At 37.6% G+C, this 23,720-nt stretch overlaps 1 protein-coding gene across 2 annotated transcripts in view; it reads right to left on the bottom strand.

Moving 5' to 3' along the window:
- The window catches only part of LOC124619474 (TBC1 domain family member 15), a 71,467-nt gene extending 48,203 nt beyond the window's left edge, over nt 1-23,264 (bottom strand). Inside the window, exons 1-5 of one of the 2 annotated variants that reach the window (XM_047145880.1) lie at nt 23,104-23,264; nt 22,904-23,002; nt 12,614-12,728; nt 12,319-12,517; nt 10,356-10,546 (exon numbers count right to left, since the gene is read on the bottom strand). In XM_047145880.1, coding sequence (XP_047001836.1) covers nt 10,356-10,546; nt 12,319-12,517; nt 12,614-12,728; nt 22,904-23,002; nt 23,104-23,130 — 631 coding nt within the window. In that variant the 5' untranslated portion in view covers nt 23,131-23,264. Of the gene's footprint in view, nt 1-10,355; nt 10,547-12,318; nt 12,538-12,613; nt 12,729-22,903; nt 23,003-23,103 lie in introns of those variants that run through there. The other variant, XM_047145881.1, reaches the window with a different exon arrangement.
- Between the last annotated feature and the right edge of the window lie 456 nt (nt 23,265-23,720).

Raw genomic sequence — 23,720 nt, 5'->3', positions numbered from 1 at the left:
ATTACATTTTCCCTAATGGTTTCACCGATATACTTAAATCGTGTAACTTGTTCAGTTTTGCTATGTATCATAAATTTTGGAGCCTATCCTTGTTGCAGCTCACATACTCTGTCTCATCAAAAGAAATTTGGAGACGGTCCATTTCCGTAGTTTCTTTGGAAAGTTCAATCTGATTTTGGGAAATGTCGCAAGTTAATATCACTAAATTGTCTGCAAATGCTAGGCGATCTACAGGTGACTTGCCTCTACAACTAAATAATAATAATAATAATAATAACAATAATAATAACAATAATATCAACATAAAAACCTACATTATGGACAGGTAGACAACTTAAGAAAATTCTTTATAGAACGAGCAGAAACTAGCAAAATAAAGCACATTATTAAAGATCCCAATACCACAACAGATAAATGCAGACTTTGCAAACAACAAATAGAAACAGTAGATCATATCACAAGCGGATGTACAATACTAACAAATACAGAATACCCCAGAAGACATGACAATGTAGCAAAAATAATACATCAACAGCTTGCCTTACAACATAAACTTATAAAACAACATGTTCCCACAGACAAGTATGCACCAAAAATGTACTGGAGAATGATGAATAGAATTTATACTGGAACAGAACCATTATAACAGATAAAACAACACTACATAACAAACCTGACATCATACTCACCAATAAAAAGAAGAAATTAACACAACTAATCGAAATATCCATACCCAGTACAACAAATATACAAGAGAAAACAGGAGAAAAAATTGAAAAATACATCCAACTGGCTGAGGAAGTCAAGGACATGTGGCATCAGGATAAAGTTGACATACCAATTATGCTATCAACTACAGGAGTCATACAACACAATATCCACCAGTACATCAACGCAATACAGCTACATCCAAACTTATATATACAACTACAGAAATCTGTAATTATTGATACATGTTCAATTACCCGAAAGTTTCTAAATGCAATGTAACATATACCGTACAGTTAAAAGGAAGTCACGCTTGATCTAGGTCCGCGTCACTTTCCATTTTTAACCAGACCAAAGGTCCGAGAAAGGAAAGAAGATAATAATATTAACTATTATTAATCACCACCACCACCACCACCACCACCACCACCACCACCACCACAGTTGTCATTCTACTGGCTGATTAAATTTCTTTAATTTTCCAGGACTTTTCTAGAGTTTTATTATATTTTTTCCCAAACAGTCTTTTCAGTGGTGGAACCTGAATGATGAGCATGCGTTACACATTTAGCACTTTTATTGCATTTAAAAAAAAAATGCTTGTTTTATATGTTCATGCATAACTGAAAATATCTAACATACCCAGGCAAATTGACATTTCAATGTACCATCAAACAACAAAGTGAATTGCAAAACATTAGATAAAGGACAACATATTTGACAAGAAATATTCCAGATACAAAGCACAGATATTTTCAATCAAGCCCTAAAATAAGATTAAATTAACTGGTTTGGCCATCAAAAATTGTGATAAACATTGAAAATAACACATTTATTTGTGTGCAAACTTTTAAGATTAAATAATGTCTTATTACTTAAATAAAAAATACTGGCAAAATATTTCAAATTTAATTCAAATCTGAAATTCACAATTTTTGGAGTACTTCTTGCGAACTGTTATTTAATAAAAATCTCCTTTTTGATAATGTGGAAAATGTAATTCCTTATATTTTACTGTTACTCATATGAATATTCACTGTAACAAGATACTATGTTTGTTTGTCTTCTTCTTCTTCTTCTTCTTCTTCTTCTTCTTCATCATCTTCTGGGATTCTCACTGCTTCCTTCTTCCTTTTAAGCGCCCTGTTGATCTGTGTTTCACTGTAGCCATTTTGGTGGAAGACTTCCCTCAGGTATTGCAGCTCGGATGGTAGGCTGTCTTTGTCGCATAAGGCGTGCACCTTATGTACCAGGGTAGGCAGTACTTTTTGTCTTTGTGCTGGATGGTGGCAGCTTGTTGCATGAAGGTATAGGTCTGTGTGTGTGTGTGTGTGTGTGTGTGTGTGTGTGTGTGTGTGTGTGTGTGTGTGTCTTCTTCCTATGTACTGTATGGCATAGTGAACCATCTGCCTTCCTCTTGATTAAAATATCACAGGGTGTATATGTAGACAAGGAAAACAAATTCCCGGGTTTTTCCCGGTTAAAAATACACTTTCTCCCGGGTGAAGATACACTTTTTCCGTGTTAAGTGGCAGTATACTCTTATTCGGCACTTTAATACTCATCAACCTTTTAAATGTTTATGGTTTTTATACCAGAGTAGAATTTCCCGGCACTTTAGAAAACGAAACTCACGGGGGAAAAACACATTTTTAAAGACCTTTGATATGCAGCAACATGTACGCCGCATATTTTCGTATTATGAAGCTATAAATTCGAATTCACCAAACACTGCATGTCACTTTCCAAAGCACTGAAATCGAGATTGCGATGGGCTCTTGTAAGCCCGTCATAGCTAATGTCATGTGATCTCGCCAGCTGATGACAGCATAGGACACATGATGTAGTCAGCAAATAGCAAGATCACTCTTATGTAGCGCAAACACACAAATAAGAAAAGTTAATGGTTTAAATTAATATACATAGCATTCACATGTAATATTGGTCTCTAAGATTAATTAGCTGGAAGAGAAGCTAAGCTTCTACATATAATGTTTATCTTTTTTGTGCTTGTTACACTTAAGTATACATCACACAAATGAGTAAAATTTTTAGTAACGACGTAAATGTCTGATCTGGGCTCTAAATTCTTCTAAATGGTCGTCCTCAAAGAGTTGATTTTTAAATGAGAGTCAAACGCTTTATGATTTAAGAAATTCATCATACATTCTTGCACATAGCTCATCTAAAGTTAAAGAAAATCTGCTTTGAACGTAACGCTTTTCAAACCACCATTCCTAATATTTTCCCGCGACCTGTTAGAAATAGGTTCATTTCTGCAGTTTCAAGAGAGCGCCAGGTAACAAGCGTCCCCACGCTTGCACAGCTAAAATGAAGCAGGAAGCACATATGTTCGTACATGTAAAACATTAAAAGATCTTACATTACCATATTTACTCGAATCTAAGCCGCACTCGAATTTAAGCCGCACCTGAAAAATGAGACTCGAAATAAAGGAAAAAAAAAAAAAAAAAAAAATTCCCCAATCTAAGCCGCACCTGAAATTTGCGACTTGAAATTCAAGGGGAGAGAAAAGTTTTAGGCCGCACCTCCAAATCGAAACAAAGTTGGTCCATTGTAATATGAGACACAATTTACGTCAAATGAATGACGATACAGCGACAGTAGTTTGGTTCGAGTCGTAAGCTTAGCAGTTAAGCTTTACCAGGTAGCCATTGCTATGCGTCAGGCGCTCCGTCCGTATTTATGCGAGTACCATTCCTTTTTCACGTGCTCTGTCTGGTTTGAATCGATTGCTTATTTTGCTTTGATCTGATAAGTGCCGTTTTCTTTGTTATAGGTGTTCACGTCATTCTAAGCTGAAAATGCATTACTGTACTGTCATGCATTGTTTGTCGCATTCTGACCGTGCGTGTTTACGGCCTGTCGCCGCTCGCGGCACAGCTTGCTTTTGTGCGCGCTACCGCCGCTTACAATTAAAAAAAAAAAAAAAAAAAAAAAAAAAAAAAAAAAAAAAAAAAAAAAAAAAAAAAAAAAGAGAGGGGGGAATCGTCTCACTAGCGAAACAATGGCAAGAGACTGCTATTTGTTGTTACTTACACTGCTGCTTTCTTTGATAATGATCAACAAGAACCAAATAATAGACTGCGTATTTCAGAACATGTTCTGAACGAGAGTTCGGCGAAATTTTTCTCCGTTTGAAAATCTTTGCGGCCGCTTCTGTACTACATCAAATTCTGCACAGAAATTAGAGTCATCTTAGATTTAAAAATCTTGTCAGTTGCCATACTTCATTTCTGACTGTATCACATTAGGCATAAGAATAATATGAATATATACACGACACGATACGTATATTCTTCCGCGTTTGCTGTTGTCTCACTCTAGTTTCGTAGTTTATTAGGCAGGATTTAAATGAGATAGCAGCAAACGCGAAAGAATACATGGCAAAATGTTTATATTCGATTATTCTTATGGTGAAGAGAATACTGCATGTGATTCACATTTCATCAGGTTCCTATTAGCAACCAACTCTTCTCACTGGTAGGAAAAAATTCAGAACGTAGAGTTGGCCATATTGACAAACATCCTAAACAGTCTTGCCAGTCGGATTTTCGTAGTAGATTGAAATTCTGCTACATTCGAAGATGAACAATATGGAATTTGTATTTACTTCGTTGGATAATGTATGAAAATGCAGTGGTCGAAACTCGGGGCGGAGAAAAGAAAAGCTCGTCTTCCACCTTTTTTGTTTTTTTTTAATTTATTTACTGACGCAGAGGTTTTGGCGAAAGTATTTATCTTTGTGCCTACAAAGCATACCTGTGTAGCGCTACATATATTCGACAGCAGAAGTTAATAGTTGTAGCTGCACCTACCAACATTTTTCAGAACTTCCTCTTGCTTTGCACTCGATTCTAAGCCGTAGGCGGTTTTTTGGATTACAAAAATGGGAAAAAAAGTGCGGCTTAGATTCGAGTAAATACGGTATGTCATAAAAGAAACAAGACATCGGAGGATACTTCAAGAGCTTCGGAATTTCGTGAACCATATTAAGACGCATAATTCGGTTTAAAATGCACTTCTTGGAGTACCAGTACTGTATTATCACATGTTTGGTTCTTTATTATGGCATAATGCCATACGTGCACTTGAAATGCAGTGAACAGTTGAAACTAGCCAATAGTGTGAAATTAAACACTTAGTTTCAAATAAATTGACTGCCTCAACAGAAAAGATTAATAAAAGCCAAATCTCTTTAGCAAACCAGCAAAAATAACTTCATTGTTCTGTAAAGCGATTAATGTTTGACTGTCAGAAAGGTGGAAATAATATCTAAAACTAATAACATATTTTAGCCTTCCGTAATAACATGAACGTATTTTAATTCATTTGATAGCTCCCGGCCACAAAAATCCATTTTGTTATCATTTAACGTGAGAGCAATAAAGGAAGAGAAAACAACATAATCACTAAATGTAAACAAGGCACGTGGAGACGACCACCTCCCCACCACAAGCCAGACTACTCTGTGCATCAGCCCCAGATTTACTAATTTCTGAACCAGGGCAATATTAAGTAGTGGTGCCCAGCCACACTTCTGTAACCAGAAGCAGGAGAAGGTATTGCTCATACGTGACTCAACTGCGCATGCACAAGAACCCGACCGCAACTGCTCAAACGAATCTAATTTAAACAGTTGTCACGCCACGCTTATCGGAGGCAATTTGTTGTTACAAAGCATTGCATAGTCTTCCTACAGCTTTTGACACATTTTGCTGTTGGCAGACACTTGTATGAGCACTGTTTTGTTGTTGTATATGGCGCATTTCCTTTGAAACTTAAGTTTTATTTTCTTTTTTTTCTCTCTTGTCCGTGTTTTGTTGCTACAGTATTATTCTGCAGTAGCAGGATACAGTAATATCCTTTGTTAGAGTATTGGTTCTTACCAGTCAAAATCATAAAAATTTAACTGAAAACTAAAACAATGAAAACTTCCCAGAATTCCAAACAATTCCCGGATTTTTCCTGGTTTTCTCCCGGATGAAAAAATTCCCAGGTTTTTCTTGGATCTCCCAGTTTTCCTGGGTTGTATACACCCTGTACCAAGGGTTTCCATTGCAAAATTTGATGTTCGAATAGATGCTGTTGAGGTGTTCCAGAAACTCGTCTAGCACCTGTTTGCCAAGTCCCAACACGACAGAAGTGTCGTCAACATAGCGGAAGAAGTGCTTTGGTTTATGTCTGGCAGTTTGAAGGGCCACCTCCTCGAAATGTTCCATATAGAGGTTTGCAATCGCAGGAGCCAGTGGGGAGCCCATGGCCACACCATCGATCTGCTAGAAGAATTCCCGGTTGCACTGAAAGTAGGTAGTTGTTGGTGCATGTTCAAAGAGGCTGACTGTTTGTGGTTCAAAGTGCTGAGCTAAAAGTGCCAAGGAATCTTTAAGGGGCACTTTCATGAAAAGCGACGTCACGTCGAAGCTCACAAGTAGGTCCTCCCTTTGTAGTCGCATGTCGCTGAGTATTTTTATGAATTCGGCTGAGTTTCTCTCATGGTGCTGCAGTGTCCCACAAGGGGTTTGAGCAGTGTCGCCAGGTATTTTGCAAGTCCATAACTGTGAGAGTTGATGAAGTCCACAATCGGTCTCAGAGGTACCCCTTCCATATGGATCTTGGGGAGTCCATAGAGGTGTGGTATCGCTAGCGCTCTGGGGTACAGCCGCTTCTTCACTGGCCCAGGTAAGTCAGCAGAGCTATCTTCTTTCTACTCATCATCAGGGTTGGATCCTTCTTGTAGCAGCAGGTTTATTTTCTGTCAGTACTTGGCAGTGCTTAATAGCACTGCAGCGTTCCCTTTGTTCGCTGGTAGGATCGTTATATCAGGGTCATCTCTTATCAGGATCATCTCTAAGGGCCGGAGAGCTGCTTGTTCTTCTGCAGATACATTACTTTTAGGTAATCAAGATCTGTTAATTATTCTGCAAGTTCCCCGTCTAACTTCCTCCTTTGGAAGCCCTCGTACTGCTTCATCCACACCACTGATAATGTCTCATTTCGGGATCATTTTGGGAATGGGGGCGAAATTCAGTCCATTTTGAGGACTGTGATTGTGGCAGCATCCAGTTGTTTTCCAATCAAATTGACCACAGCTCTGTTGTCATTCATCTCCTTTTTTGTCGTCTTAAGTCCCTGCTAGTCTGCCGAATTTGCTGAGTTGCTTAGATTTAGAGCCCCGTTTTTGCACCTCACTGTTGGAGTATGTGCTGCAGTCAGCCCATTCCCACAGATAGGCTGGTAATGTCCTTGCCAGTTGTAGGTGGCATGTGAGGAGGATGCACACATTCCTGTCAAGCTCCTTCTGAGTGAAATGAATGCGCTCCCTTACTAAGGCTATGCCTGCTTGTCATAATATCCGGACGGTCTTCTTAGATTTTACTGGATATCGAATCACTGCAAACCTTGGTAAAATGTTCTTGTCTCGACAGCATTGTAGGAAAGCCAGTGTGCTGAGAAGTTTCGCTTTCCTGGTGCGTTCTTTCTGCAGCCGTTTGAAGCTGCAGACTATTTCCTCCCTGTAGAGGTGTCGTCTACGTGACTGTAGGCTTTCCCGGCACAAACTGTTGATGGTGGTTTCTCAGGTCTCCAGCCAAGTGGTAGCATTGATGTCTTGCGACGTTTCAGGAAGTATCATACTACCCATTCTCTGGCGAAGTGTCGAGATTTGCGGAGAGCGGGCTATTTATATGCACGGTCATCCCCTTCCACTAGACCTCTGGTGACGTGGTGGACCAGTTGCATGCGCGCAGTGGTGGGGATAGCAGTCACCCCCGGCGGCCATGTTTGGTTCTCGGTGTAAGCATTCTGTCTGCGTCAGTGGTGGAGGACGTTGATGGGCGCGCTCCTGATGGATTGCCGCTATCACAGGGTTCCACCGCGCGCACGCTGCTGGTCCACCACAGCCACCCGAGGTCTAGTGGAGGGGGGGTGACCGCGCATATAAATGGCCCGCTCTCTGCAAATCTCGACACTCTGCCAGAAGGTGGGTAGTACAACACTTCCCGAAACGTCACGAGATATCAATGCTATCACTCGGCTGGAGACCCGAGAAACCTTCATCAACAGTTTATGCCGGGAAAGCCTACAGTCATATATATCACAAAAATTTTAATTTTCCATATAAACACGTTTTAAATCTGAGGACGGCAATTTACTAATACTCTTGAAACTTCCTGGCAGATTAAAACTGTGTGCCGGACCGAGACTCGAATTCGGGACCTTTGCCTTTCGCGGGCAAGTGCTCTACCAACTGAGCTACCTAAGCAAGACTCATGCCCCGTCCTCACAGCTTTACTTCTGCCAGTACCTCGTCTCCTACCTTCCAAACTATACAGAAGCTCTCCTGCGAACCTTGCATAACTAGCACTCCTGAAAGAAAGGATATTGCGGAGACATGGCTTAGCCTGGGGGATGTTTCCAGAATGAGATTTTCACTCTGCAGCGGAGTGTGCGCTGATATGAAACTTCCTGGCAGATTAAAACTGTGTGCTGGACCAAGACTCGAACTCGGGACCTTTGCCTTTCGCGGGCAAGTGCTCTACCAACTGAGCTACTCTTAACTGACAGAGAATGTTAAAACTCCATTTTGACTTATCTCCCAAATCTGAAGTTAGTGTACACTCTTAAACTGACAATCCATTTCCCACATAACTAACTTTCATGTGACAACCAGAACAGCACCGATATTTAAAAAAAAAAAAAAACCACACTGACTTCTGTAAACTAACCATCGAAGTCAGAATGAAGATAATGAATTTGACAAGAAAAACACCAAAATTTAAGGAAAAAAAGAAAGAAAGGCTGAGTTTTGCAAAATAACCAACACCGATTCTGGCAAAAAAAAAAGTAACAAAATTAGAAAAACATGGCTAAAAGTAACACCAATTTAGCAAAAAGTAATGCTAAATATGACGAAAAAACGAAACTTTATTCCTGTCCCTAGTAATAATGTATGACAAGGTATGGCTGCTGCGTTTTCATTGAGCAAATCAGTGACCAGCACAGGAAATAATTTCAAAACATGAGATAATCAAAAGCAGGTTTTCATCCTAGTATTTTAAATCATCAACATTCAGAAATGAGTTCAAGTGTTACTAGTAGTGCATATCATTTGGTCCAGATTGGAAGATGGCTAAGTTGATTAGCTTTGGTTTTCACTAATCAAGCAGCCTTCACTGTTGATTTAGGCATCACAGTACAAAAGAAAACTGATTATGTACTGAGCAACATATTGTCCACAAATCTAAGGTGCTGCTTCAAACCCGTGGAAGGAAAAAAAAGGTTGTCAATATCATTAACACACACTTTTTGAAAATGTTAAACCGTTTTGCAGTTTACTAAATATTATTCACTAAATGAACGTTTGTACCAAAAGCAACATCAATACCCCCAGCTTTCCTCACATTTAACAGTCCTTAATAACCTTTCCAATTTCACATAGTCGTTAACATTAAACTTTCTGTGCAAATGGCTTTAAAAAAAAGTTTCATGTGTGTGTGTGTGTGTGTGTGTGTGTGTGTGTGGAGTTATCATTAACAACCACCTGAGATTCATGCACTTAAATGTTAGTCTGGTACTTGTAATCCCGCAGGGTGTATTCATGGATGACTCCATACTATTGACTCATCTATGTTTGGTGGCATGGCTGTGTGCACCAAAGGGTGGCAGGTCACATGGGCCTAATCAGCCAGTAGATTTACGAGAAAACGGTCACGTGGTCACAGACCCATTCTCACTTCTATTTGATAGCAAATGTGTTCCTCTCCACAGCTAGCTGATGGACTGAAGACAGCACTGCACCACATCTCTTATATCTGAATATTCCCTGGACTGACTGTTGTGCCTTCATGAGGACTAGGGCTACTTGGGATGTGAATACAGTGATTTCCACCCATTACCATCAAAAGTTCTACTTTGGTTGACTGTAATACCATTTGGTCAAGAGTGATTTTTGCCTTGACCACGAGTGGTTCCCACACTCTAAATTCAAGTTTTTTAATTAAAAATTGTTCTTATTGGTACTCGAGAATTCACATGCTACATAACTTATAAACAATGTGTCATTTATTCTGTGGTAACTGTATTCACTAATCTGTTAATAAGTCACTTGTGAACTAAATGGAGAACAACAAAATTGTTAAATGAGTGCAGTAATCTATGCAACATACAGCAATTTTGAGTAGATCTTTGTTGTACAACTGTTTTGTAAACTTTTTGGTGACTTGTGTTTCAACACACGAGTGATTATGTTTAACTGTTCACCAAGAGGGTTGGGTTGGGTTGTTTGGGGGAAGAGACCAAACAGCGAGGTCATCGGTTTCATCGGATTAGGGAAAGAAGTCGGCCGTGTCCTTTCAAAGGAACCATCCCGGCATCTGCCTGGAACGATTTAGGGAAATCACGGAAAACCTAAATCAGGATGGTCGGACGCGGGGTTGAACCTTCGTCCTCCCGAACGCGAGTCCAGTGTGCTAACCACTGCGCCACCTCGCTCGATGTTCACCAGGAACCAGACTGAATTACAGATACAAAAATATCTGCTTTGCCAACCTTAAAAGGAATTACCTTTTGTCATTACGTGTTCATAGAAATTGAGAGGAATAATACAGAATTTCTCAATTACATACACAAAACATCAGTCAGCTTGCTGAATGCTTCCATTGTTGTCTCATAAGGGTGATTGTGAAGGTTTTTGACAAACTTCCATACTGCATAAGTTGTATTTTCTGTGAACAGATCCAGCTCGGCAAAGGATCGATCTAGAACTTGGCTCTCTGGCTGGTCCAGAATCAAGTACAGATTCTTATCCTTTTTGGACCTGAAAAACATGACATTACTGTGAGAAATATATTCTTCAAGCAAAATCAGCAATTAACAGATTGTAACACTTACGATCAACAGAAGCTGCAGGAAAGACTGGAGTCTGGCAAATCAATATGAATATTAACCTTACATGGCAGAGTCTGAAATTCAAAACTGTAAAAACCTGCCAGAATTCAAGACTGGAATTCCTTATGACTACATGGCATTTTAACATGTTTTTTGCAAAGAAAATAATATAATTTCTCGAGAGGTTCTAAAGAAATATAGCAAGCCCTTAACCAGTCTTCCAGTACAGATTACAATTGCTCAATATCATTCATATAATGCATTATGGGGACCTTCAGACATGCTACTTCAACATTAAAATCAGCAAACCACTATTTTTGTCATGAGAGTGGGAGTAGTACCTTGCAACATGCAATCCCTAATGAGAATAAGACATATTACATTGAATGAATTGAATTAGCTAAAATTATTTCATATTTCTTAATAGTTATCTTCTGTTCAATTGTGTCTGTAAAAGAGCAAAAAAAAAAAAAAAAAAAATATCTTGGCCTGGCAATGAAAGATTTTAGGGACACACAGACATTTCTGTCCTGTCGGAGTCCCGTTTCAGGGCAATGCACTTTGCATACATTTTTACCAGTGAACATGTGCCACTTCAAGAATTCAATCATGGGAAGTTTATGGAATACCCATACCTCTTCAATGGGATCTAAATGTTCTTGGTTCTCCATTGCCAAACGATCTTTGGGGGCACATCCTTTGTCTCGATAATGGTGGTTCCATCTTCAACAATCTTAGTGTCTCAAGCATTTATCAGCTAATCTGCCTAGAATAATTCCATATTTATAACCAGTTACTCTTTTACCATTTTCATGGTGTAAGCATGCAGCACCTTACTCTTATACAGTCTTTGGGCTGAGTGAGTAATGCGGTGAATAATGTGGGGATTCTATCTTTTCCAGAAGTTATTCGGCAATTGCATGCTCTTTACTAGCCTGACCATGGTTGGGAGTCATTGCTGCTGTATGGTCTTCTATGACCGAAGTTCACATATAATGCAGTTTCTATCACATTTTCACTGAGATCTGCTCTCTAGATATGTAAAAAGTTCCACAGTCTCTTTTATGTCCACTGCTGATATTTACATATCTGAGTCATCAGATTACAAAGCTGTGCAATGTTACAAGGAAAAATACGCAGCTTTGCAAGCAAAATATCAAATACACAAGAAAGGGATGAACAGTACACGCTACACAAACAAGATCAAATTGACTGTACATATCAAACTTCTGCTGTCTCAATATTTTTTATTGCCTTTGAGCATATTGTCAGTAGTATAGGTATTGCATAGATTCTTGTACAATTACAAGTTTTGCACATTTCTGATCCCCATATTCATGAATAATGTCTTCGTGACGTGAAAGCTAATAGTGCATTACATAGGCGTCAGCAAATGGGGTCTAGGAATAAGGTGACTATGACAATGTGTTCATATAATCTTCTTTGATCCCTATGGTTACTTTTATAGGCATTTTATCAATTACAAAGCATCTGTCATGATCGACAAATATTCACAATTCAATTCCACAAATATCTTTGCAGAATACTTTAAACTTCAATCATTATAGTAAGAAGATAATTAAAACATATGGTGATACATGATTTTCACCATAAATGGAAATCACAAATCTGTTGCCAACAAGAAAAGAACTACAAAGCAACTATTATTTTCTCACAAATAAAAGAAAAAGGTTATCTTACCTCACAGTCTTTAAATTTCCTTTCAACGCATCTACAAAACAATCTGCATTTCCATTCTGAAAGAAGAATGAACTGTGTACTGATCCATCTCTCTGCATTACAGTGAGCTGTTGCTTATTTCTTGTGACTCTGAAACTTTTGACATCCGATAAAGGAATTCGAAGACATCTGCTTTGTGCCTGACTATCAGCACTTGAAGCTATAACAAATAACGAAAAACTACACTGTTACGTAAGATCATACTAACAAGACTTAAAAATAAGAGTTTCATAACCAGAATAAAAGTAACACTCACAGCTCACTGTTCGAGTACGGTTCCCGACAGTATGTACAACAGACCAATCTTGGTCATGAGTCTCGGAATCAACAGACACCTCTGATGTTTTCCACTCAATAGCCTTTCCTGTGGGCTAAGTTTCATACTCAGTATTAGAAAGTAGTATAGTGCATGAATACTACAGGGTGCAGCAATGAAACTTGCAGATTTGAATGGGGTGCTGTAAAGGGATATATTGTAGGCCAAGAGTGGGGATGGTCTCATTCAAAGCAGTGGACTAGTAACTTCGTTTACCACTTGCCTCAGCACCAAAACCACCTTTGCCAAATGTGCAACACAGGTGTTTGTTGCAGAGGTCTACTTTTTCAAATACCAGTTGATTGTCACTGTGTAGCATTCATTTTGTGCACACTGCAATATTCCTCACAAACCCCTTCTTTCTGCCAGCAAATCAGTTTTTTCATGGGTGGACAGCTTCAAGTCAACCGGGAATGTGCAAAGAGGAAAAATGCAGTTACTTCAGCTCATGTGTTCACTACAAAACATCGAAGCAGTTAGACACTAATTTTTTTTAAATTCATTGGCACTCAGTATGTAAGCATACATCTGACCAACTTTCTGATCATTATAAGGTCGATATTCATGATAATGTTAGTTTCCATTGGCAAAAGTTTGATGTTGAGCAAGAAATCAGTGTACAGAATTATTTTGCACGGCAAAATACATGGAAAGAGCTGCTTGAGAAGTTGCCTCAGAACTTGCTAGTGTTTTTTGTGATGAGCTTTGTGAAGTCTTAGCAATTTGTTTAACATATCTGAGAACTACTACTTACCCAGTCTTTAACAAACTGATTTTGGGAACGCATTTTTTCAGCAAGATGGAGACATGAGAAATGCAATGCATGTTTTAAAGGGAAGTTCTCTGGAGACTGGATCTTGATAGATTATTTTCTGAGATCAGAGCGCTTGCTCAATATAGCCTTTTGCTATTCTTTTTTTTAAATGAGGCTATATACAATCATCATTATCATTACCATCAGTTGTCTATGGATCTTTTACACCTGAAGGACAAAATTTGTCTAGCAATAGCCCACAAAACCAACAATGTGCTCAAAAGAGCTAACTTAAGAAATTGATGAAATCGATGTACTGACAATATACAGTATTTACTAGATATTTTTTAAATGTATAATTCTGATTTCCCAAATAAGTAGAAACACAAGAAGAAATAAGTGGTGCACTTTTTGTTTTGTTTTGTTTCATTGATCTTTTGAGTAATCAAGTTTCGCTGCTGCACCCTGAAATATGAGGATTGTATTGAGAGTCATGAGCAAACAGTTGATATAATTTTTATTTTATCTCAGAGCAAGTGTGTACATCACCATAATCTACAAACTTTTCTATTACTTTTCAACAATCTCCATTTCTTTGCACACTTTCCACACACTTATCCATGCATAAAAAATTCCGTTTCTGTAGATGTACTGCTTCTGGATGTCTTCCAACATCTCATAGTATTGGACTAACAGCTGTTTTCTCACAGAACCATAAAGACGGTATAATGACAAACTGGGACAACAAGGCAGGGTATGGAAGGCTAATTTTCTTCACAATGACACAAGCAGTGAGAGATCATGTACTACCATGGTTCAAGATGACTATCTTCCCAGGGCACTTATGGTATGATATATTATGGAGGTTCCAAGATGCCTGGACATAGTGGAGGGCATTTATGGTGTGTCCAGAATACAGGAGATCAAACAGAACGCAATACACTGCACCTCAAAAGACAACACCGATTAGTTTCCCAGCAGATCATATGGTTCTTGCTTTCTATTTTGATTGAGAATCAAAATTGTACCATTCTATACTCGGGTGTTTTCTTTCAGGTTTGTAACGAGAACTAGTTTTTATCATCTGTTGGAGTGTTTGCTAAAAAAACTTCCTCCTCCATTTTGAAATCTCTAAAGAAATTTTAACACGATGGTTCTTCCCTGAACTTTGTGCTCTTGGGTCAATAAATGCCCCATGGACACAAATGTTTAGACAACCTACACTATCAATCAATCATTATGTACACTGCATCATACCCTACTGCAAGTTTTGATGTGATTTCATTCACAGTGGCATGTCCATCATCTCTTGTGAACCTGTTAACTCTTCGTGTTGTGTATTGCACAGGCACTTCTATGGCGAATGTGAGGACAGTCTTAGAAGAAATTCCAAAGCAGCTTTTGTCCTTTTATGAGGAATTTAATGACAGTACACAATAAAATAAAATCTTAACAAGTTAATGACATCACAATATGTCATCACAGTGGAAAGTCTGTAGATTATGAAAATTTAGTCATTTTTATCAAACTTAGCACACTAATTTCAGTATGATCCTCATAATACAGTAAACACTAAAACATGACAAGGGGATATACACTTTCTACATTACTGTAATCTTTGCAACTGTAATGACTACCTCTTTTAACAATAAGCTTAACTGTAATTGAAGGTAATACTATACTGATATAGTTTGCATCACAGTGCTGACCAACTGCAAGCTTTCTAAACACATTACTTGACAAATGAATATGTTCAAAAATCATCTAGATTCAATTCTGTGTAGTATATTGGACAAGTGTTATTTTTATTTTCTTGTTTTATCTTTAGCCATCCAAGGATCATCTCTCAATGATATAATAATTGTCACAATAATACAATGAAAATCCATAGCTCAAAACAGATAGAACAAAATGTTTTATGAAAATATTAACAAACTTAATATTTGATGTGTAGTAACCATCTACTGCTGAGCCTTTGGATTACTCGTTCACTCACTTTACCCAAGGCTGTGTTCACCAGCTGGGAAAGCCTCTGTCATGATTCAATATTCCATCACTATATACAATGCACTAATTCAGTTGGATAAGGGTAGTTGAAGCAATTTACGTGAAGCATGGAAAACCCAATACTGTTCAGAAACCAGTAATTCTGTAAGCCAAATTTCTTAATCATTGGGTCACCTTATATTGGGTGAGTGTGCAGGGGGCAGTAGGCAGATCAAGAATTCTCTTCTTGAACACCAAAATAAATTTAATATGCAAGCGAGAAGTATTGTATATGTGAACTATATGACTACAGTTCTCAGTTGTTGCATATGTATTTAGCATGTCTGCACCTATAATTTGGGACTAAATGGCATCCACTGCACCCACAAAGAGAACAGTTTTATGTAAATCGAGCTAAACTACATCCATTTCTGAAGTTTGTGTTCTGAGTAGCATCTTACTTTCTGCGCACACACAAAAAGAAATACTGTTTCTGAATTAGTGTGTTTTCTTTGCTACGCATTATCTCTCAAGCCCTTTTATGAAAATTATTCAGTGGAAAAAAAAAGAAAAATTATTCCCCTTATTATGGGTTACAGTCTCATCACTGCTTGATAATAAATGGACTCTCTTCGTTACTGGTAACAGTTTCTATGATACTTCAAAATTAAGTAATTTAATGATTTCCAACAGAACACTCTTGTTAATTCCCTTTTTTCATATTGTTTTTACAGATTACGGGAAGCAGTCTTAGAAATATACTAAGGGGATATTACTGCAAATGAAGTATGCAAGTTCCTACAGAGTTTTTGAAAATGAATCTTTCAACAAGACTTTCTCTTTTGTATTAGAAGTGGCAGCCACTGCTTGAATTTATGTGGTAAGGCACAATGGAACAAACTGAAATATCTCAGAACTGTGAATTTCTATAGGAAAAATCAGCAACTGTTGTCCAGGACCCCAGTGTAGCCAACACAACCCCCCCCCTCCCCATTTTTGCGGGCTGCTCACAGAAAAATTTTCCTGACACAAAAAAGGATAAAAAATTATTAAGAGAGTACCAGTGCAATCATCCACCACATTTATACTCAAAAAATTGTGTATTGCCAGCTCTCTGCATTTTAATTCTAAACAGTATACTTCAGATGGGGGGGGGGGGGGGGCTTGTTTAAGAGTAAAAGCCACAAAACAATTTAACCTCCTCCTCTAGAACATTAAATTAACACCTAATTTTTGACTGCTGTTGTAGCATAATGGATAGTGTAAATGACTGGATAAAGAAGGTGGTAGGTTCGATTTTTTTAACATTCCTAATATTTTTTTAAGAAATTTTTCCTAATTTTTATTTTTCTTCAGTTATTTGCTTCAAATGTAATAATTTTAAATTTTCTAAGCCTTTAGCAAGTTATTGTAACCATTGTATTAACTTTCTTATTTGTTCTCATTTCTCCCTTGGGCTCAAAATCATTGGTGGACTTGCAGTTACCAATCACAAATCAATTCTTTTTTGTTTATTTTTTTTCATTTTCCTCTCACATTTGCTTTGCGAGTCTGCAGCAAATAGTACTGATAAGAGGCAATTACAATCCAAACATTCTTAATAATACCAATCAAATGGGTTGCAATTACAAATCAACGTAACATCTACCACTGGAATTTCTGGGATCAAAAACAGTGTAATGCAAGAGAGATTTGGCGAAAGCTACACATTCATATATACCGCAATATACATTGACATTCACAAGGGGATTGCTGGCACAAGTGTTCTTACATATGCTGGAGGCCAGAAATAAACTTAGACCTAAAGCTGCTAAAGAAATTGAAAATTTGGAGTCAGAATACTGAAACGTGGCCGTCACCTGCTCAAAATCAGGAAAATTAACGAAAGCTGTACAGACAATACGTGCAACCTATAATGAAACCATACATTAAAGACAATGACTTTGTAACTAGTTTATTCAAGGAGTGGTAAGATGGTCAACACTTTATACAACAAAATATTGGTGAACAGTGTTGGAAATGCTACATGCACTGTCAAAATCCCTCCTCAAAAGTGTACTCTTGTGTCAGCCATGTGACATATATTTTTATTGTCAGGTGAAAAATATTATTAAAAGATGCCAGAGCACACCTGAATTACTTCAAGATAAATCTGAAATTGCTACATGTGAAGACGTAATCAAAATACATTCCACTCTTCATCGGATTCTTTGTCCACCAGTCTTTCGAAACATAAGGTATGCCTGGTATGGATCGAAGATGCAGTGAAAAGACATTATTTCATAACATGAATGAAGTGTGCTTCCCATTGAATTTGATGAAGAAACTATGCAAATGCAGAAAGATAGCTTTTATAGTTTGTCCATTGTGCAAGAAAAATTTATGTTTCAAATGTTTGTTTGACAATTACCACCCAAAAAACTGTACCTCTCACAATGGAAAATATTTGTGACTGTAGCACTGTCAATATGAATACTAATAACTATTTCACTTTTCTGTTGCTTGATCAGTATTTTTAAATGACTAAATATTACAATACATAAATAAAAAAGAATTAAAACCCTATGGACAAAGATTCCAAATTAAAAAAGAATGGCAGGAAGACAATATGAGAGCAAATAAAGAATACAAGGATTAGAAAATTGAAAGATTTACATTTGAAGCAAATACTGAAGAAACTAGAAATTTTTTTAAAAAAAGAATCATTAATGAATGTGACAAAATTCCAGCCGCCACTTCAGTTTCCTAGTCTTCCAAGCTATCCATTATGCTACAACGGCAGTCGAGCATATGGCATTAATTTAATATTCTAGAGGATCATGATAAATTGTTTTTCAGCTGTTACTCATAAACAAGGGCCCACCAGGGTGAACATCTTTAGGGAGTGATACCTGGGTTCTTAACCTACACCACCCTATAGGTGGTTGCAAACAGTCAACTGCACAGCTGGGGACATCTCCTTTTAAGACAGACATGAAACCAACACACACTGTAACACTACAAGTTTACAAGTCAAGTAGTTCCACAGATGACATTGAAATAATGTACCTATGACGTGATAAATGAAATTATACTGGTGGTTAAGGGAGACCAAAGTTTGCGAAGGGGGACTGGAATTCAATATTAACAAGAGGAATAGAAGGAAAAATAGTATGGGAATATGGACTGGGTAAAAGAAATTAACCAGGGAGAACTTTACTCAGGGCATAATTTGATCATCACTAACACTTGATTTAAGAATCATGAAAGAAGATTCTTTAAATGGAAGAGACCTGGAGACACTAAGGTCACAGGTTGATTATATAATGGCAAGACAGATTTCACACCTAGATTTTAAACTGGAAGACACTTCCATGGGCAGATGCAGACACTGACCATGATTTATTGGTTATGAACTGCAGATTAAAAGCAAAGAATTTGCAAAAGGTTGCAAGATAAAGAGATGATACCACAGGTAACTTTGAGAGATGAAACAGTGAAGGCTGCAGTGGATCATACAGGTAAAAAAGATAAGGCCTAATAGAAATTCTTGTATCTCTCACAAGATACTGAATTTCATTGAAAAGGAATGGAGATGTCCAAGAAATGAGATTGACCGAGACTGCAAAACAGCTAACAAGAAATGGCTAGAGGGAAACGCTACTATACAGATGCACACACAACTAAGGAAAAGACAAATGCTGCCTATAGGAAAATTAGACACATTTGGAAAAATGAGAAACAGCTGTATGCCTATTACATCTCCAATGGCAAGCCAGTGTATTTATAGGACAGAAATGCAGGAAGAGCCAACCCTCCCAAAGCCCCACCAACACACACCACTATATAGAACAGTACTCTTCTTTCAACTTTATAAACAGGTAAAACTAGTACAAAGTTGAAAAAATTACAGAAATGTGTGACTGCTGACAGACTAGAATGATCAGCATTCTATTAAAACAAGAAAATCTTAGTGTTTTGAGCATCCAGCAACCTCTCTTAACTGCAGAATGCTTACAATATTCATCCGATTGTTACTAAAATGGATGGTTGCTGGTTATCTAACAAGAGCACCAAACTGCTAGGATACTCTAGGCATGTGGACAAGCAAGACTACATTGCTTAAGACTTTACTTGCTTATATACTGGTATAGTAAAGCGAGACTACATCGCATAATACTTCACTTGCTTATATACTGGTATAGTAAATAACTATCACTAGACTACCTATTTGTTGACACACACATCGTCTCTGTAAAATGAAACCAAAACTGCCTGTACAAAACTAATTAACAACAGGAGCTTCAGAAGTATAAACCTCTTTAACCTAGATGTGGCTGGCTTATTACTAAAACAAACAAGGAACTTATCTCTTAATGTTTTAAGAAGTCAGATACCTCAAAAAATTCAAAATATACTCTACATTTAACCATCCTCTTCTAAAACAGAGACAAGAGTAAATCCCCATATAAGTCGAGAATGTTTTAGTCAGTAAATAAAAGACACCCAGTTAAATATATATAGTATTTAAAGTGATACACCATTTCTTTCATATACCATTTTGATCATCACACTGACGGACTTGTGTATAAAAGAGCACTATCCTAACCCTCCGCCTGGCACTATAATTTATTAGGATTGGTGAGACACTTATCAGACCCAATTGTTCTGCTGACTACCTGCAGCTTGTTTTCTGCTACTTCCAACCACTGTTTCCCAGAGACATACAATCCCACTACTCGGCAGTGATTTGATAGAATGTTGTGGGATTGCACATGACATTTTGAATTCCTACTACCAAGTAGCATGTTAACCTTTTCTTTTTATCTGCTACAAAGCATTTTGGATATTCGGAATTACTTTTTCCTGGTGGGTTCAGTTGCTACACTGCTGTAATGGGATACAGTGATGGCTTCTCACTCCTTCCAGTAAGTTAAGAGTGTGCACACTTCTGTGCACTAATTTGTTAGTTGCTGGGCAAGGAGAAATCCTAAATCGTGACCAGAGAAAACAGTTGACAATTTGAGTGTATCCCTCCAATTTGACACAATATACATATAATAAAATCAAGAAACACCATTGAAATAACTCCTTCAGACACTAATACACAAATAATGCTGACACAGCGTACTAAGCACCTTATAAATATTCTTTATAAAAATCCATCAGAAAGGACTTGTCAGTGCCTTGTGCTCATCTGCTGTGGCAGATCTTTGATTTTATGAAATTTGCTCTTACATATTACTGGTCTCATACCCACATTTGTCAAAAATTCACCCCCAGGTACCTCTGCCATCCACCACACAGTAGTTTATGGAGTACATAGTATGTAGATCCAGAAATTTACATCATTCTTCTTCTGCTCATTCTTTCAGCCCTTCAATGGTCAGGCGCAATCACCAAATTATGGCTGTTAAGGTTGGGTGAAGAGAAGGGGATTGCAAAATAATATATGACCAGAGTATTTAATGGAGATGACATACTATTGTAAATCATTATGTAACATTTGAAACACTTTGCTAAGGTACACAGTTCTCTCAGATAGCGGGGTCTGATGCATCACTAACTACACATTAGTGGGAGCACTGCTTGCAAAGAAAGGACTAAATATGGCTTTGCAAATATCCTTGCATACTCTATTTGAAAAGTGATAAAATCTGTCATATTTCAAAGATGTTTCAGGTAAAATGCAAATTATTGGCTTTGGCCAGTGACAATAATAGCTGCTATCACCTCACCTATTGGTGAATATATTCACAGTTTTGTCATTAGCTGGCAAAGTCAACAAATTTAATATCTATACACTGATCGTGGTGATACACTGATCTTTAGCTTAACCCAAAGTATAAGTTAGATTGGAAGGGAAGAGTTCAGTTGTGAGTTGGCGAAGCCAATGCATTTGATACTAAAACAACCTGGTTGTGGTGTGAGGGAAAGCGATTAAGACCATTTGGGATTGGGGGGGGGGGGGGGGGCAGAAGGAGAATACAATATCCCATGTCTTATGGGATTTCCCAGAAACAAATAGTAGTAGTAGTAGTAGTAGTAGTAATTATAATCAAATGATATCACAATTTAGAGCTACATGATTGTAAACAATGTCCCCACATGCTGCAAACAGATAAAAGCTATGACTTTATATATGAATACCTGTAATCTGTTTTTGAAGGCTGCTGTTTTGAAGAGTTTGTTTCTGAGTAGTCAACTGATTAACATGCGAGAAAGAACATGGTTATGCTCTACAGGTTTAACCAAAGTAACCAAGATTTCCAAAAACTATCCAAATCATTAGAAGTTTACCTAATTAGCAGCTTGCAAGGAAGTGGCTTATTGTATGGGTCTCAATAGCTTATCATAACTGCAGATGTCTCCTCACAGCTTTATATTTAATCTAATACAGGCTATTAACTAATGACATATCATGTATTAAAACTGAATAATCACCTTTTAACTATTTTAGAAGCCTACATAAACACCTATGTAACTTAAGAAACTCTAACTGATCAAACAAATGAAGATACTGATAAGCTTTAAAGACAAACTAATACAAATAATTTTGGGATCAATTGCCTCAATAAACAGGCTGTATTGGTCTTCAGAACAGCTAGTGTCATACTACCTAGTGCAACTTTGTATGGGGGAGAATTTAATGGCAGTTCACAGGTTTCAACTTTCACTTTTAGTGAGAGGGGATTGTTTCATTTTGAATACAAACCCATCTTTAAATTTCTATTTATCTGTGCTAAAAACGATACAAATTAATGATACACCTACCCATATTTTCAATGAAAGGAAAATGGCGATTCAGAATGACTCCAGTAAGCACTGCATTAGTGACCATGAAAATAATGTGGTAATGATGCCCAGGTTTTAACTGTTGTTTTTGTGGGTTAGGATGTGTACCAACAATTAAAGAAGAGAAAGGATGTGCTGGCAGTGTCATTAACATTCTTTCAGTCATTGTATTCAGGAAGTGGAATGCACAGCTTTGAATATCTAACACCACAGCACAGAAACTGTATTTTCCCTAGTCAAAATGGTATCTGCTTGGCCTTCACCGCAAGCTGTCAAGTTTTATGAACAATGGAAATATACGGTGTACCAGTCGGCAAAAAGTATGACGACATGTCAACGAAATATTTTAAGTCTCCATAATAACAATGTTTCGGACTCATGTTGGTCAATTTGTTTTCTTTGTAACTAAACGACTCCATTACTAAGAAACCACAACAGCGTTGACTAATTAGAAGACATAAGTTGCTGTGTGTGTACTTATTAGAGTGCTAGGTTGATCTAACGTAATACTATACACGGATCTGCTTTCTTTACACTCAGACACAATTCATCAAGTTTTTCAGTGACCTTTGAGTATTTTGGTACAAACGACCTGTGACCTCTGGTGAACATATCACTAGCCTATGGACTAACAGTGCAATGTGCCAACCATGTAACTTTGTAGTAGCCTTGTCAACTTCGTGCATTAACTATTACACCCCAGCTGTAACACTTACAAATTCCACAATACTCAAGGTGCCCAAACTATGGCCGTCATCATCTTTTCCATGACTTCCATGAATCTTCAACAGCACTCCGTGGTGGCTGTAGAGATCCTAAAAATGTCAGAAGAATATAATACTTCTGCACAAGTAACGCCATCACCGTAGAACGCAATAAATTTATTTCAGGAGAGATGACAGTACGTAACACTCACAGTTCCATTTCCATTGTATTCTTCCATATCGAAAACTATATGGATAGACGTCGCAATCCGTTTCTTCACTATTCACTTAACTTTGTTTACTATCTGCCAATATCACCTTTTCCATCTACATGACACTCATGACGCAACCACATGTACAAGGATCACATGACCACAAAGTTTACGGGTATCAGTCGTCTCCACTTATCGACTTAATGCTAGCATCTCTGACTTCCACATCCATGAGTCCTAGGGGAAAAAAATAAAATACAACTAGCCTAGCTTGCTGAAATAATCTTCGATTTCTTAAAAATACCTCTCAAAGTCAAGTTTTAAGTCTATAGTTTTTCTTGCAATCTTTCAGTCTTTACTACTGAAATTTGGTATTCGCATTTACTTTGCTTCAATTTTGGACAATTTTTCAAACAAAATCATGTAATTCATAACAGTTTCGTAAAAGGACTCTGAAAATGAGGTTAGTCTATTGTTGATTGACGTGGAAACCTTTAGAGTACCACACAAAGATACCAAAGATTTATTTTTCTCATTTTATAGAGTTCTAAAAATTGGAGCAAAGCAAACCCTGGTGTGAGTTACTTTGATCCACTTAATATAAACACTATTTTGAT

This window comes from Schistocerca americana, chromosome 6 (assembly GCF_021461395.2).
Source record: "Schistocerca americana isolate TAMUIC-IGC-003095 chromosome 6, iqSchAmer2.1, whole genome shotgun sequence".
Lineage (NCBI taxonomy): Eukaryota > Metazoa > Arthropoda > Insecta > Orthoptera > Acrididae > Schistocerca > Schistocerca americana.
The sequence above is the reverse complement of the archived record's forward strand: the minus strand, read 5'-3'. Positions and strand labels throughout refer to the sequence as shown.